At 41.0% G+C, this 17,093-nt stretch overlaps 1 protein-coding gene across 1 annotated transcript; it reads left to right on the top strand.

Moving 5' to 3' along the window:
• Positions 1–3,502: 3,502 nt before the first annotated feature.
• Positions 3,503–10,622, top strand: LOC114284652 (cinnamoyl-CoA reductase 1-like). The gene is made up of 4 exons (XM_082908191.1): positions 3,503–3,675; positions 6,854–7,212; positions 7,389–7,497; positions 10,320–10,622. Exons 1-4 carry the CDS (start codon positions 3,604–3,606, stop codon positions 10,620–10,622), a joined length of 843 nt encoding a protein of 280 aa, XP_082764317.1. The 5' UTR covers positions 3,503–3,603.
• The last annotated feature ends 6,471 nt before the right edge of the window (positions 10,623–17,093 follow it).

The raw sequence follows: 17,093 nt of genomic DNA on the forward strand, positions 1-17,093 counted from the left end.
TTAGCACTTGCCAAACCAATTTTCTGGCGTTTTTGGCACTTGCGTTTTTGGACATTTTATCAAAAAACGTGACTTTTTGCTATGTTCTCAAAATGGCATAGGGACCTTTAAAAAAAATATATTCTCTTTTTGTAATCCTTATTGACTAACCGTACAAAAAAATAAAAATAAAAATAAATTTAAAGTTACTTTTTATATATGAATTTGATACTTATTAACTCCTAATCATACCTGCATCATAGATATATTTTATTTTATTTTATTATTTATTTTTACAATGAAATATTTTATTTCTAATCTGTTTTAAATTAAGGTTTTGTTGATGGTAGTTTTGTATCTTGCGTGATTCCTTGATTTGTAAGGTACGTGAAGAACAACTATTTTTTGGACTCTTTGGATATCTATAAATCGGGTTGTATTTTTTATTTTTATTTTTTTTATACTTCTACAACCTAATATATAATCAATTTATTATTATTATTAAATGGAATTTTTTTTTATAAATCTCTTTTTGCCTACTTATATTCCATTTAATTTACATTATATTCTTATATTCAAATAAGTCATATGAGTGACATAATTACCGAAATATCCCTAAGAATATTCACATTTACAATGCGAATATTTTGTGAAGTGAATGTTCACACCGTCAATGTGAATGTTCACATCGTCAATATGAATGTTCACACGATCAATGTGAATGTTAATATGTCAATATGAATATTCATATTGCCAATGTGAACATTCACACGACAATGTGAATATTTATATTGTAAAATATGAATGTTCATATCACCAAATTGCTAATCGTTCAAAAAATATTTGTAAGGGTAGAAATGTCCATAAAATACCTTAAATATGAGAATTAGGATTTGATAGATCAAATGTTCAAATAATAGGACTTATTGGAATACAAGAATATCTTATGGACTAATTGAGATATAAACACTTGAAAAATGATTTTTTAATAAATCTCTGGGAAAATCGGTCTAAGGTCCCTATCCAATTTTTAGTAATGAATTAGATCCACAATATGTTCTTTTGTAGTCTAAGGTCCGTCACCCCCGTGCCCTTATATTACACCTGCACTCTCATAGCCAGAGAGGATAACCAAGTCAGGAACATAAAGGTCTGAATTTGATTCTCGTTGGTCGAAACCCCGAGAAACTCAAGGAGGTTTCAGAGTCGATCGGAGCCAAATTCGGGAAAACCCAGATCAAGACTGTGGTTGTTGATTTCTCTGGAGATTTGAACGAAGGGGTTAATCGGATTCGTGAAACCATTGAAGGTCTGAATGTTGGAGTTCTGATCAATAATGTTGGAGTTTCGTATCCTTAAGCGAGGTTTTTCCATGAGGTGGACGAGCAATTGTTGGCTGATTTGGTTAAAATCAATGTTGAAGGGACTACCAAGGTTACACAAGCAGTTTTGCCTGGGATGATTAAGAGGAAGAGAGGTGCGATTGTTAATATTGGTTCTGGTGCCGCCATTGTTATCCCTTCTGATCCACTTTATGCTGTATACCTCGCTTCTCTGTGCCTTTGACAAATCTGCTTTAGTCTTGGCTTCACATGCTTCCGTCTGTGCTTGGAGGGACCTAATGGGAACATTGTTCAATAGAGAAACACTTTCGATTGAAAAATTCAACTGGAAAAAAGCGAAGAACAAATTTGGGTAAGTTGCAGAATTTTTTCCAGATATTACAAACCAGAGAAATTCTCAATTGTTATTTTTAATAAACCAGAGAAATGTTATTTTTAATAAACCAGAGAAATTCTCAATTGTTATTTTTAATAAACCAGAAAAATTCTCAATTGTTATTTTTAATAAACCAGGGAAATTCTCAATTGATATTTCAATAACAAACCAGAGAAATTCTCAGATTTTTCTAGAATTTCTCTAGTTCTGGTAAGTTGCCATTGTTATCCCTTCTAATGTTGCTTACATATTACAATATTGAATTTTTCCAGTTGAATTCAGTTGAACAATGTTGCTTACCTAATGAATCACAATGATTTGGGTAAGTTGCTAAAATTTTTGTTAATTATGCTCATTCACAACTTTCAATAAAAAATATAAAACATTGTCTCAACCACTAGCCTTGTGCATCTATAGTTCTCAATAAATTTGCTAGTCATGAGAGGAAGAATGGTGTTTGAGATCAATCCTCAACACCCAATCCAGATTCAATCCAGAGAAATTCTGAGAATAATTAGACTTTCCAGAGAAATTTGGTCTGAAATTTCTCTGGACCAATTTTATCTGGACTGAAATTTCTCTGGATCAAAGTTGAGGGGCCTTAGACATTATGAAAATATTGTTGAGGGACCTTAGACATTATGAAAATATTGAATGTCCTTTATGCTATACAACCTTAATATCAGGGACCTTAAAAAAAAACCCCCTAAATCTCCCTTATTAAATTGGTAGATTGTATTAATTTTATTTGTAATTTTTCAAATTATAAATGTTTAATAAAAGATATGAATCTTTTGCGTAGGAGAAATAATCCAATTTTGAAAAGGATTAATGGATAAGTTTGTTGTTATCAACAAAAATAATGGGGAGAATATCAAAAGAGTGAAGGGTAAAAAAATAATTATAAAATGATAAAGGTATAAGTGATTTATGCATTCCGTTTGGCAAGAGCTAAACGGGGTTTTTTTGGTTATTTTAGCCATAAAAGACAAAATAGGCTGTTTTAGTCACAAAAAATAAAATATTACATCAAACCCATAATCATTACATTCTTCTCTCACAAAAAAGCCAAAAAGTCAAAAAGCCAAAAAGCCAACCCACTTCCCAAACGGAAGCAATTATGCAATAAATCTTATACTTTCATTAGTTGGGAAAAATAAAATTCACTCTCCACTTTTTTTTTCTTTTTTCTTTTGAAATTCTTCAAAATATAATATAACAAAAAATTTAAATGACAAAGGCCTCACTTTTAAATTTTGCTTTAGATTTCCAAAAGGGTTGGGTCGCCTATGTAATAATAATAATAATAATATATATATATTTTATGATAGATGACTGATAACTTGACATTTTCTAAACATGAAGAGGTAAATTGAAATGGAAAAAAATAAAAATTTAAGAGTCAAAATAAAAAAATAGTGGAACATAAAGGAAGCAAAGTATAATTTATTAAAAAAAATGCTATATATCTACTCAAAAGAAAAAAAAGAGTAAGGGTAATTTTATTTGCAGACCATACAAGTTTTCAGTACATACCACAAATATGTTCGGATATAAATTTTTGAATAAATATCAAATGTTTATATTTAGATTTATAAACATAAAGCAGTTGTTAAAATATAAACAATTGAATGAGCTATATATTTGAAAATTTTATTTTTGTTCATAATTTTAAATTCGAACATTTAATATTTGTTCATAAATTTATATCCGAATATATGTGTATACCGAGATTTTGTATGATGTATAAATAAAATTTCTCAAAAAAGTAATTAGGAAAGTGTCAAAAAATTGAAGGAAGAAAATATTGGAGGCAACAGTGAAAGGAGCGAAGAATGTGATAGTTGCAGTAGGTGAGCCAAAGTTGGGCGAGTGGTGTTGATTTCATCAATCGGTGCAGTACACATGGACCCTAATGGAAACCATCATGCAGTCGTCTACGACTGGAGTGATCTTGACTATTGCAAGTATGACTGTGTAAAATATTATTTAATTTGTTAAAATTATATTCATTTGTATTAATTTGTATCGTTTTTTTTATTAATCACGGTTTAAATTTTAAAATTTATAATTTGTATTCGAAATTGCTCCACTCTATCATAGTTAATACATATATATTTTTTAATTTATAATGAAATATCAAAGTAAAAATGAGTGTGTGAGAAATTTAATATGTAAAATTTAATACAAATTAGTAGTTATATATATATATATGAAAAATATGTAAAATTAGTTTGTATTATATTTATGAAAAATATTATACAAATTAATGTTATATATTATGCAAAGACTTAATAATTAGTTAGAATATTCTTTAATCAATCAATCCGTCCAAAACTGCTTAAACCGTAATTTGCCAATCCATTATTCAATTTATAATTTTATTCTCAAACTGACCGAACCGCACCACCCACGCTACTAATTGCAAAGAAACAAGGTCTGGTTTCATAATATTCTCAATTTTATCTTTTCTGTTTATAAAAATAAAAAATAAAAAAAAGTTAAATTATAAATAGTTTCTTTGAGATTTGTTTAAAACATAAATTAGTCCTTATAATTCTGGAAATTACATGTCACTATTCGAAATTTCTAATTTCATAACAAGCGACTCCTTTTATTAATAAATTATCAAATCAATTAACAATTTTTAATGATATTATAAATATATTTCAATTAATAATTCAGGTAATTTTATTATTTTATTGGAGAGTAGTTAGAAATTTTACTTTTTCCGATAAATAAAAAATTCTGACAACGGTGCGTTTGTAATTTTTTAAATCATAGGAAGCAATCCATATTTTAAGCAAACCCCAGAGGATATATTTGTAATTATGTTATTCTAAAAAAGACAAGTTCCCAAATTTTTCTTTCTTTCTTTTTGGATAAACAACAAAAAGAAAAAACTTTATGAAAATAAAAATAAGGATAAATTACATTGATCTCTTTTGAGATTTAGAAAAAATACAAAAAGTCTTACAATTTTGACATAATTACACTGACATATATATTTTAGTAAGGTAAAAGAGACCAAACTAATGCAAATAGTATGAAAATATACAAGGTAAAATATACCTTGTGTAATATGAACTAAAATTTTAAGGGAGCTTAATGTAATTAGATAATGCAAAAGAGATGACAATATCTTTTCTCATTCATACGACTAATGGATTTATGATGAAAAAAGATCAAATGTTATATGAATTAAAACCTTAAGAAACTTAATGTAAAATACTAAATTATGGGACTTATTATATTTTGTCTAAATTTTAAGAAAAATAAATATAATCTATCATAAAAATAAAGGAACACATTTAAAGAGGTGTTGGTCGACAATAGAGAGCAAACGAACGTTTCTGGATGGAGGTGGCCACTAGAATTCGTGATTGGACTGAATTTTAACGTAATATTTTATGTCTTTATTAATGTTTATAGTACCATAAAAGTTTGAAAATTAAACCCCCCCTCCTCCCTCCAAAAAAATTGAGAATATCATAATGTCATGACTGCCACATTATTAGTAACTTTTACGTTGTAATTTTTTAATCAGCAATATTAGGAATTTAGAAAATTATCCAGAAAAGTATATGTAAGAACCATAATAATTTTTTATTAATATTCTATCGTTCATTAATACAATTAAAAATTAGTGAAATATTCATCTCCAACTTTGTATAGTAAGAGAGGTCCATGATTTTTTTTTATTAGCTAACCCTCGATGAAATTTCTATGTGATGAATCATAGAAATTTTGAAATTTTCGAAATTTCTCTTTGAAATCATAAAAATTTCTCTGTGTTGGGGCTGAAATTTCTCTGAGTCGGGCACAAAATTTTCTGAGTCAAATTTTTTCTGTGAAAATGTTGAGGGACCTTAATTACTATGAAAATATTGTATATTCTTTATTTTATAAAATCTCAATATAAAGGATTTAAAAAAAAAAAAAATTCCCCTTAATACATTAGGCAGCTTCTTCTTCATTGATAAAAAATGGATCACAATCATTTTAAGTGTGACTCACATTCAATCAATTTTAAATCTATACCATCCATCACATTTTCGAGGTGAAATTTAGGATACAATTTCATGATATATAGCATTTTCCTTTTCGAATTGTATGACCTTTAACTTGTGTCAACTGCACTGTCTTTGCTAATAGATCATTGATTTGATACACTACAAGGAAATGAAAAATTTACAATAACTTACTTTTTAGGGACAAAATATCTTAATCATTAAAAGTGTCATTGTTATATTTTCAACAATGAAATTTGATATTTAGTGATGAAAATTTATCTCTCTTGGGATTGAAATTTTTGTCTAAAAAAAATTTGGTGCTAAATTGTTTTCTCTTTAAAAGTGCATTTATTAGTATCATTTTCAAAATTTTATCGGTAAAAGTCATTACATTTTTATTTTTTGGGACGATCTTCAAGTAATGACAAGAATTGGTCTCTTAATGCTTTTGGTCACAATTTCCAATTTTGTGGGGACGATCTTCAAGTAATGACAAGAATTGGTCTCTTAATGCTTTTGGTCACAATTTCCACTTTTGCAGGGAGAAAAATTTGGCTAATATGCTTAACTATTAGGTCACTTAGAGCATCTCTAATGATTTATCATTGGAGCTGCTATTGCTCTAATTTGACAATTAGAAAAGAAAAAATCCTCCAATGGTTGGTTATGGCAACTGCTAAATTTGGTAAATGCCAAAGCTTATGTCAAATTTGACACAAGCTTTGGCAATTACCATAACTACCAACTCATCAGGCAACACCTCCCTCCCTCATTTCCAACAAAACATCCCTTCCTCCCTCCCTTCCTTCCACCCACCATTTTTCCAGAACCACACCAGTTTTTGAATTGATTCTGCCAAAATGACATCTGATCATTGGAGCACTATTACTATAATTATACTATTAATTGTCAAATTATAACAAAAACAATGCTATTATAGCATGTCATTAGAGATGCCCTTAAGTGGTTGCCTAAGACCTCATAAAAAAAATTCAAAAAAATTTTATTGTCAAAAGGCACTATTTTTCAGAAAACTTAGTTAGTAAGGCCTTATTTTAATGTTTGGTCGGAGGCCTCTAGAAATCTCGAGCAAGTACTGCTAAAACCCTTTGTAGTGATAAGTCTTATATGAAAAATTGTAGAACTGGTATTGCTATGCAAAGATTGTGGTAAAGAAGGTGGCATGGAAGGTGGCAAAGAAGAAAGGGGTAGACTTAGTGGTGGTGATTCCAGTTCTAGTCAATGGACCATTGTTGCAGCCCACACTCAATGCTGCAATTATTCATGTGCTCAAGTACCTGAATGGCTCTGTAAAGCCTTACGTGAACACAGTCCAGGCCTACGTGCACGTTAAGGATACAGCGTTAGCGCACATGCTTGTTTATGAGACTCCTTCTGCGTCAGGGCAATACATTTGTGCTGAGGGCAATCGCATGATTCACCGCTGTGAGGTGGTTGAAATTCTGGATAAGTTCTTCCCTGAGTATCCTACTCCTTCCATGTATGTTGAATTGTGGTTGTCAAGCAATGTTGTGTATACAGAATTGGCATATAGAAACATATTCAAAATATGAGATTTATTGTACAAGATTTGAATCTAAACAGCAGGTTATCTTTTTGTATATGTATTTTTGTATATAGTCGTTAATTAAGTTGCTGTTGAACAAAAAAATGCAGGTGCTTTGATGAAATGAAGCCAAGAGCCAAGTCATACAAATTGTCAAACCAAAGGCTACCCAGTTCCCCTGCAACGCGGTCGATATTCTATTCATATTCACTCTCTTATGTAGCTATTTCTAAATTATATAGCATTGCCCCTTCTATGTTTTTATTTAAAAAAATAAAAATAAAATTAAGTGGTGGATCTCTCTGGAATAATGTGTACCCAAGCTTATTAATTAATGCATCATCGATTGTATTCTTAATTATACTTTGATTTTTATTACGGCCTTGTATACAATGTCACATTGGAGAATATGTACAAGTTAGACCATGGACAGTTATCGCCACTTGCACCTTAATAGAAGATCAATGATTCGACTTCCCAACCTGTAACTTGGGTTATCTAGCTCTATACCCTCTGAGAGGGAGATTTATGATCTGAGATTGGGCCGTGATGTTAGCCGGACAGATTTGGGCCGAGGTATTGGGCTCCAAGATCAGGCCGTGATATTGCTCGGTAATGGCAAAGCCCACGTGGAACCGAGCTATCTGATCTTGGTTTTGCGTAGGCCGGACAGGTGGAGGAACAGCCTAGATGAGGCTCTCCGGCTCACGCGTTGCAAGGTTGTAATGCACGCACCTTAATCCAGTAGGAAGGCCGGTGCTTGGAGCTTGGCCAAGAAGGTCTTTGGCTGACCGGCGCTCCGGAATACAGTTGAGCACGGCTGGAATTAAGCCCGGTAGTAGGAAACTACATCAACTGCACTTCGGCATGTTCAGTATGGCCGTTGATAGCCGAGATAATGTTGTCCGGCTGCCGTGCTCCCAGTAGAGTGGGCTGGCAGTTGGGTTAGGTGATGTATAGCAAGATTTGTGCTGACAGATGGGATAACAGAGCCACGTGTCGAGAGATCAATGAGAGTAGATTTGGGGCGCAGAAGGGTATATAAGCATGTCTGCGCCCCCCATACGGGGGGACGAAAAACACTTTGTAAAGAAACTCTTACACTCAAACACTCCTCTCTCTCTCTCTCTATCCTTAGGTGTGTGTAACCTAACTTGATCGTCGGAGGGTTTTTCCGGTCACACACCGCCGGGTAGCTCACCGTTATTTGCTCGCAGGTGATCGGACAGAAACGGAGTTCGGAAGAAAGGAGTGCGGGCTTGCCGGAATATTTGCTCTCCGTACAATTGGCGCCGTCTGTGGGAAGCTTGACAGACAAAACCTTGTCTTCCAGGCTCGGCTGATCGCCGTCCATGGCAAACAATGACGAGTTTCCGTTGTCTGCCATAGACGGAGCCATCCTGGAGTTTACCCGAAGGAGAGAAGGACCTCCCGCCATCCATCTAATGGCGGACTTGGAGACACTCACCGGAGGACAGTCAGGAGACGCGCGGGATAAGCACGGAAGAAGTTACGATCATTCACGAAGTCCAGACGGTTATCGGCAGCGGAGAGAATCACATGCTCGACGTCTGGAACACAAGTTGAGGGACCAAGAGGCTGTCATCCGGCGAATGGCGGCGGAGATGGAGGAGCTCAAGCGGCATGTCAAAGGGAAGGGTGTAGCTGGAGTGGGTAACCACAGTGAGCGCACCCCATCCCGCCATTCAGGCAGTCAGAGTCAGCGACGCACTCCGTCCATTTCTATTACCAAAAGTTACCAGGTTGGTGATTCTGACGTGCATACAGGGAAGTCTAGCGCACAAGATAGTACTTACCGGCCCTCACGTCCGGTGACGACGTCGAGGTACTCTTACTCCGCTCATTCCGAAGATTTGCGGGCAGTCCTAAAGGAGCGGGCTCGCCGGCGGGAAGCTCAGAGGATTCCGGCGTTCCAGTGGTTATCCTACGGGGTTCACGCCAGCGAGGAGGTCGGAATGCCTCCACCCCGCCAAGCAGTGCCACTCCTAGTGGATTCAGATTTGGCAAGGTTAAGTGCCACCCCTTTCTCCTTGGAAATAGAAACAACACCGCTTCCGGCAGGCTTCCACCAGCCAAAGTTCACGCTTTACGACGGGAAAATCGATCCCTACATGCATGTAAGTCATTTCCGACAGGTCATGGCCGGCCATAGGCGGAATGATGCTCTTATGTGCCTCTTCTTTCCGTCAAGTTTGGGCGAACTGGGTTTGAAGTGGTTTGAAAGGCTGCCGGAGGGGAGTATTGAGAGGTGGCATCAGTTGGCCGAAGCCTTCGTCACGCGCTTCAAAACCAACGCCAAAACATCAAAAGAAGTTGATCACCTACTGAGTGTCAAGATGGAACCGAGCAACACATTGAAGGCGTACAACTCCCGATATTGGGAGACCTTCAACGAGATCTTGGATTGCCCGGTCAACCTTGCAATCACTCAAGACAAGCGTGGTCTCCCGGTCAGACATAGATTGCGGGACTCACTTACCATGCACCAATCGACGTCTATGGGCCAGCTCATGCAACGCATCAATGAGCACATCCAAGTCGAGGATGATGCGTCAGCATCTACCGTGAAGGCAACTCCGGTAGCAACAGATAAGAAGACAGCAGGCAAAGTGCACGCAGTTGGGCAAGAGTCCGGCCGCTCAAGTGAGCGAGCAGAGGAATCAGACCGTGGCTCGAATCGCAAAAACTGGGGTAGAGGACGTCGGAATGACCGGGATGACTACCCACGGGATGACGCAGCCGATGCAAACAGGAGATTGAAAGCAAGGACCGGCATCACCATGGTCTTTAAGATTCCAATTTATCGCATACTTAGCGAAATCCGTGACGAAGAGTATGTCCGGTTTCCCGCTAAGTTCGGCGATGGACAGAAAGGCTTCAATCCGAAATACCGTTGTACATTTCACCGGGAGCGAGGCCACCGAACAGAGGACTGTTTGCCTTTGAGGCAACACTTGGAAGAGCTAGTCGCAGCTGGGCACCTGGATCTTTACATTGATGGGGGGGTTAAGGCAAATCAGGTTTCGGTTGATCTGCGGGGACCGGATGACCGAGATGCACCTCCTCAAGGGGTTGTGAATGTCATCTACGGCATAGTGGAACCGGCGCGTGTTTGCGAGCTCTGTGGTATGATCAAGAAGGCAGAGCACATGAAGGAAGTTTTGTCAGTTCAGTCTGCGCTCAAGAGGGGGAAGACGGAAGCGAAAGATGTGATCAGTTTCTCCTCGAAGGACTTGGAGCGCATTCAGACACCGCACAATGACGCCTTAGTAGTTACACTCCGCGTCAAAGATTTTGAAGCCAAACGTATTTTGATCGATTAGGGAAGCTCGGTCGAGATGTACTACGGCGTTTTCAAACAGCTCAAGCTCCGCGATACGGATTTGGCCCTGGCGACATCGCCATTGGTTGATTTCAACTCACAACCGGAGTGGCCTTTGGGAAAGATTATCCTGTCGGTCAAAGCGGGATCCGTGGTCAAACAGGTGGAGTTTTGCGTGTTACAGGTGCCATCTACTTACAATTTGATCTTTGGAAGGGGGTGGCTTCATGCTATGCAGGCCGTGGCATCGACTTTTCACCAAGTAATGAGATTCCCCTCGGCTATGGGGGCAATCGAGGAGATTTGGGGCGATCAGGTCATGTCAAAGCAGTGCTTCGTGGCAGTCAACGAGAGCCGGGCTGCCAAAGGATTTGTTCAAATGATTGAGGGACCGGAGGACCGGGGTGTCTTGGATGATGTGGGCACCAAGGCCGAGGACAAAGCTGTCGAGGAATTGGTGGAGGTGCGAATTGATACAGAGCAGCCGGACAAGTTCTTTTTGCTCGGCTCAAGCCTTACAGCCACAGAACGGACCAAGATGGTTGAGTTTTTGATGGCCAACATCGAAGTTTTTGCATGGTTGCCTTACGACATGCCCGGCCTCGATCCAAGTTTTATTTGCCATCGTCTCAATGTCTTCCCCGGAGCCAAGCCAGTCATTCAGCGAACAAGGAGATCGGCGCTGCATCACGCCGAGGTAGTTGCGGAGGAAGTCAAGAATTTGCTGGAGGCATGAGCAATCCAAGAAGTGCACTGTCCTCGGTGGATCTCAAATACAGTGGTGGTACAAAAGAAGAATGGGAAGTGGCGGGTTTGCGTTGATTACAAAACCGTCAACCGAGCTTGTCCGAAAGATAGCTTTCCATTGCCTAGAATTGACCAGCTTGTGGATTTGACGGCTGGACATAACAGGCTAAGTTTCTTGGATGCCTACCGCGGCTATCATCAGATTGCCATGCATGGCCCCGACCGAGAAATCACCTCATTTACTACACCAAGGGGACTCTTCTGCTACCGAGTCATGCCTTTTGGTTTGAAGAACGCCGGGATAACTTTTCAGAGGATGGTGACCAAGATGTTTGCTCCTTTGTTGGGCCGGACAATGGAAGCTTACATTGATGATATGGTGATTAAAAGTCGGCATCAGGCAGATAATTTTTCCGACCTGGCCGAGATGTTCGCCATTCTCAAAAAGCACAAGCTACGCCTGAATGCGTCTAAGTGTGTCTTCGGCGTGGGATCCGGAAAATTTTTGGGATTCCTAGTCACGAACCGAGGTATCGAAGTAGACCCTACACAAATCCAAGCCGTGCAAGAGTTAAAACAGCCTAGCTCGGCGAAAGACGTGCAACATCTGGCCGGAATGGCCGCCGCGCTTAATCGATTTATAAGCCGGTCATCAGATCGCTGCCGCCCTTTCTTTCAGTCCTTAAAATCAAAGTTCTCCTGGATGAAGAGTGTGACCGAGCCTTGGCCGAGCTCAAGGAGTATCTGTCTTCAGCGCCACTGTTGGTCACACTAGAGCCTGGAGAAGAACTCTATCTTTATTTGGCCGTATCACAGCATGCAGTCAGTGCGGTGCTTGTCCGGGCTGAAGGAATCAAGCACCTCCCTATCTTTTATGTCAGCAAAACTTTGCTACCGGCAGAGTCGAGATACTTGCCGTTGGAGAAGCTTGCTTTGGCATTAATGATGGCTTCAAGAAAGTTGGCGCACTATTTCCATGCACATACCGTCATCGTCTTGACCGAGTTCCCCCTCAAAGCTTTATTCGAGCGGGCAGACTTCTCCGGTCGGATTCTTAAGTGGGCGGTCGAGTTGGGATAGTTTGATGTGAAGTTCTAGCCGCGCACTGCCATCAAAGCCCAGACTTTGGCCAACTTCATCGCCGAATTCTCACCTGGAACTCATCCGGTATGCTCGGTCGATATTACCGCGGCAGATGATGAGGTGCACGTAAGACCATCCGAGATACAACCAGTTGGTGGAGGTAGCGACGCGGAGTTTGCGCGCACCACTGAAGCACCCTCAGTTTGTACGATTTTACCACCCGGCAATACGATGAAGGAGTTGAGTATCACCGACCAACCTGTTTTGTCCGGTCCTGCATCACCAAGGAGGAAAGAAATGGAACCACACAGCTCAAAACCAGCGGCCGGCATAATACCGCAACCTGGTGATTCGCCTACGGACTTGAGCATTGCAGATCAACTTGCTGAGTCCGGTGCCGAATCATCAAGGGTGATTGAATTGGAGCCGATCAACCCAGAGCTTGAAACCGAATAGCCGAGCAGTCGTCACCACATCAACCTTCAAGCCTCTCAGGACCCTTCACAATATTGGAAGCTCTTTGTAGGGGAGATGTGGAAACTTTTTGTTGATGGAGCGTCGAACCGCCACGGTGCCGGGCTAGGTATCGTTCTTATCTCGCCGGATGGCCTAACTATTGAACATTCTATCACCCTTGGCTTCCCAACATCCAACAATGAGGCCGAGTACGAGGCGCTTTTGGCTGGTCTCAAGAGCGCGCTTCAGATGCAGGCATCAGAGTTAATGGTTTACAGTAATTCCCAGCTTGTGGTTAACCAAGTTGCTGGGATTTATGAAGCAAAGGACGACAGAATGGCAAAGTACCAAGCTTTGGTCAAGGAACACATCAAGCAATTTCAGGCAATCAGAGTTCAATAGATTGGCCGAGAAGAGAACAACCGAGCTGATGAGCTGGCCGGCCTCGCTTCAATGGTTGATTGTACATCTCCTAGCCCCCTATTAATTGAATTCCTTCCACGGCCAAGCATAGAGGAAACCGGGCAGACGGATATATTCTGCGCCGCGCTAGGTCCTTCCTAGATGGACCCTATAGCCCTGTTTCTCAGAGATCGGATTCTGCCAGCCGACAAGAAAGAAGCGCACAAAGTCCGGGTAAAATCAGAGCAGTTTTGGCTCTCTCCTTCTGGAGCGTTGTATAAAAAGTCCTTCACCGGTCCTTATCTGAAGTGCGTGCACCCGAGTAGCGTGGAGGCCTTCTTGTACGAAATTTACGAAGGCATCTGTGGCAGTCACATAGGGGGCAGGTCCTTGGCCTACCGCGCTATTTCGCAAGGCTATTGGTGGCCGTGCATGCAAGCCGACGCACAGAAATATGTTCGCAAGTGCAAGAAGTGCCAGAAGTTTGCGCACCAGATCCATCAGCCGGCCAGAGAACTTCTTCCCCTAACCAACCCTTGGCCTTTTGCAATGTGGGGATTAGACATAGTGGGGCCACTCCCAACAGCACCAGGCAATCGGAAGTTCTTCATCGCGGCAACAGACTACTTCACCAAATGGGTTGAAGTCGAGCCTTTGGCAACAATCAAGGAGAAAGACGTGAAGCGGTTTGTCTGGCAGAATATGGTAACACGGTTCGGCGTCCCTAAAATTTTGATCTCTGACAACGGTACCCAGTTTGACGGTCGCCTATTTAGAGGGTTTTGTGAAGATTTGAAGATTGAATTCTACAACTCCACTCCGGCTTACCCGCAGTCCAACGGTCAAGCCGAGGCGTCAAACAAGACTATTCTTGACGGACTGAAGAAGAGACTTGAGAAGGCAAAGAGAAAGTGGGCCGAGGAACTTCCAGCGTCCTTTGGGCATACCAAACTACCCCACGGCGTTCTACCGAGGAAACTCCATTCGCTTTGGCTTATGGCATGAAGGCGGTCATACCTTTGGAAGTAGGCATGCCCACTCTCAAAAGTGAAAGTTTCGAACCTGAGCTAAACGCCGAGGCCATTGCTCTGGAAATGGATCTGGTGGAAGAACGCCGGGAAAAGGCTCTCATCCACATCGCTGCCTACTAACAAGAGCTCTCAAGGAAGTATAATAAAACGGTGCACCCCTGACCATTCAAAGTAGGTGATTGGGTTTTGAGGAAGGTTATGGGCAACACCCTGGTGCCAGGTGAAGGCAAACTAGGGGCAAATTGGGAAGGACCCTACAAGATAACCGGTCTAGCGGGCAAGGGGGCATACCACTTGGAGGATCTCGATGGTAGAGGAATACCCCAGCCATGGAATGCGGCCAACCTCAAACTGTACTATTTCTAGCTTTTGTTTTCTTTTTGTGCAAAGGAATTTTTTGCCTTACACTTCAGAATGTAATTCTTTTTGTCAATATATAGAAGTGTCTTCTTTGCCTTAGCATTTTGATTAATTGCTTTGAATACCCGAGATTCTCAACCGAGATGATTTACTTCGGTTGACAGAGTTGATGTTTTGTTCAACTTAAGTATTCTTAACCGAGATGATTTACTCCGGTTGAAAGAGTTGATGTTTTGTGCAACTTAAGTATTTCCAACCGAGATGAGTTACTCCGGTTGAAGGAGTTGGTGGTTTGTTCAACTTAGAGATTCCAACCGAGATGAGTTACTCTGGTTGAAGGAGTTGGTGGTTTGTTCAACTCAGATATTCCAACCGAGATGCCCTACTCCGGTTGAAGGAGTTGATGGTTCAATTCTATCAGAATTAAAACCGAGATGGTGTATTCCGGTTATACAAGATGTTTTGTTCGGTTCAGGGACTTAGTGATTTGTTCAATTTTGTTGTTCTCACCGAGATATTTATTCTGGTTGAAGAAGTTCCTCAATTTTACTAAATTTACCGAGATGTTAACTCCGGTCAAGCTAGTTGGTGATTTGTGCAACTTCGTGATCTAAACCGAGATGTCTTGCTGAAGATAAAGTTTGAGAAAACCGTGCAAACACTTGATGCAATTAAAGTTTTTCATTGATAGAAAGTTAATACAAAATGAGGGGCAGAGAGCCCGGTTACATGTGCAAAAAAAAAAAAAAAAAAAAAAAAAAACTAAGCTAAGGGGGAGAGATTGGTGAATTCATCATCCGGAGTGGTTTCCAAGTTCACTGCTGAAGATCAGTCTTCAACACCGGGCTCAGTTCGGCCGGGCTGCTCTTGTTTTGGTTGCTCCTCTCTGTCAGTATCTTCCCCGGCCTCTTCCTTTTCAAGTCCTTCCTCGGCCTTAGCCTGCAATGCACTGAAGACGTCATTGGCATATGGCACGAGGTAGGTCGGCAGGAAAGCAAGCGGCGGGGTGGCAAAGACGTCAGTATCAGGACCCTGACCGAGATGCTCGCAGGCAGACTTCCAACCTGCTTTGAAGTAGATGTCTTGGGTAGCAAAGACCTGCTTTTTGTAGCTTCCCTCGGCTTCTAGGAAGCCGGCGTTGTTTGCATCTCGGCAGTCCTTCTTCCTTGAATTTTTCAGAGCGTCCAGCTCGCCTTGGAGCTCATCGCGCTTCTTCTCGGCCTCGTCAAGCTGACCGTGCAACTTGTTGTTGTCAGCATTGGCGATTTGGAGAGATGCTTTTGCCCGGCCAAGCTCGGCTTGGAGGCTTTGGACTTGGCTGTCAGTGTCGGCTGCCTTTTGCCGAAGTCAGTGGATGCGCTCCATGACTAAGTGTTGTTTTTGGATGGCCTGCAAAAAGGAAACCTGATCAGAGAAGAAGAAGAAACCGTACAAACACTGAAAATTAGAGTAGAAGGTTGAGACTTTTACCTTGGTCATAGACTTCACGGCTGATTTCACCAGCTGGGTGTCAGGAACGTGGTCGCTGCCAACCACGTCACTCGGCAGGAGAAGGGCTTTGGAGAGATCAAAGGCAAGAAGATGTTCTTTGTCTCCCTTGATGGAAGCCGTTGCCGGGATCTCCTTTTCCTGGTGCTTGAGCTGCGGTCTCCATGCCGGCGTTGGGTCAGCTGTGACGGTAGTTTGCTCAGTGGATAGTTCGGTAATCAGCTCGGCAGACGGGTTCGCGCGAGCTCTTTTGCCAGCCCGGCGTGTTACTTGGCTTGACTCCCTGGCAGCTTGAGAAGCTAGGGCGACCACAGCGCCCCTTGACTGACCAGCGGCTGGAGAGCGGGTGACGACGCTCGGTACCTCGGCAGACGTTGCGGCGAGCAGGTTTTTGATTCGGCTTCATTTGGCCATCTCTTGCTCTTCTGTCAACTGGATTAGTGGAACGTCTGGCAAAGTTGGATCTGGAGGAGGTGATAGAGCACGGAGAAAGTCTGTAACTTTACTCCGGCGGGGAGCAGAGTATCTGTAGGTTGGAGTGTAACCGAGCAGCTATTTGCAATCTCGGTGGCGATGGCGGAGCACGGTCCGAATTGCCTCTACATTGAGAAATTGGTAGTTGGCTTGCAAGGCTTGGATTGTTGCAAAAGAAACAAGAAAATTGGTTAATTACAGAATAAAGAAGGTAGGCTGACCGAGCAAGTTTGAGCGGCTTACATGAGGAACCAAAGTTCTTGCTTATAAACCAGCCCGGTACCTCGGCTGTTTCGTAATTGCCCGACACCCAGAAAAATCGTCGTCGTGCAAGTCTTTGTCCGGGGTGCCGGTTACAATTTTCTCCTTGCCCGGTCTGATTTTCAAATAATAGGCTAGGTCGTCACCGGTGTGACCCATCGTGTATTGCC

Source organism: Camellia sinensis, chromosome 15 (genome assembly GCF_055761805.1).
Source record: "Camellia sinensis isolate YWXY chromosome 15, ASM5576180v1, whole genome shotgun sequence".
NCBI classification, from domain to species: Eukaryota; Viridiplantae; Streptophyta; class Magnoliopsida; order Ericales; family Theaceae; genus Camellia; species Camellia sinensis.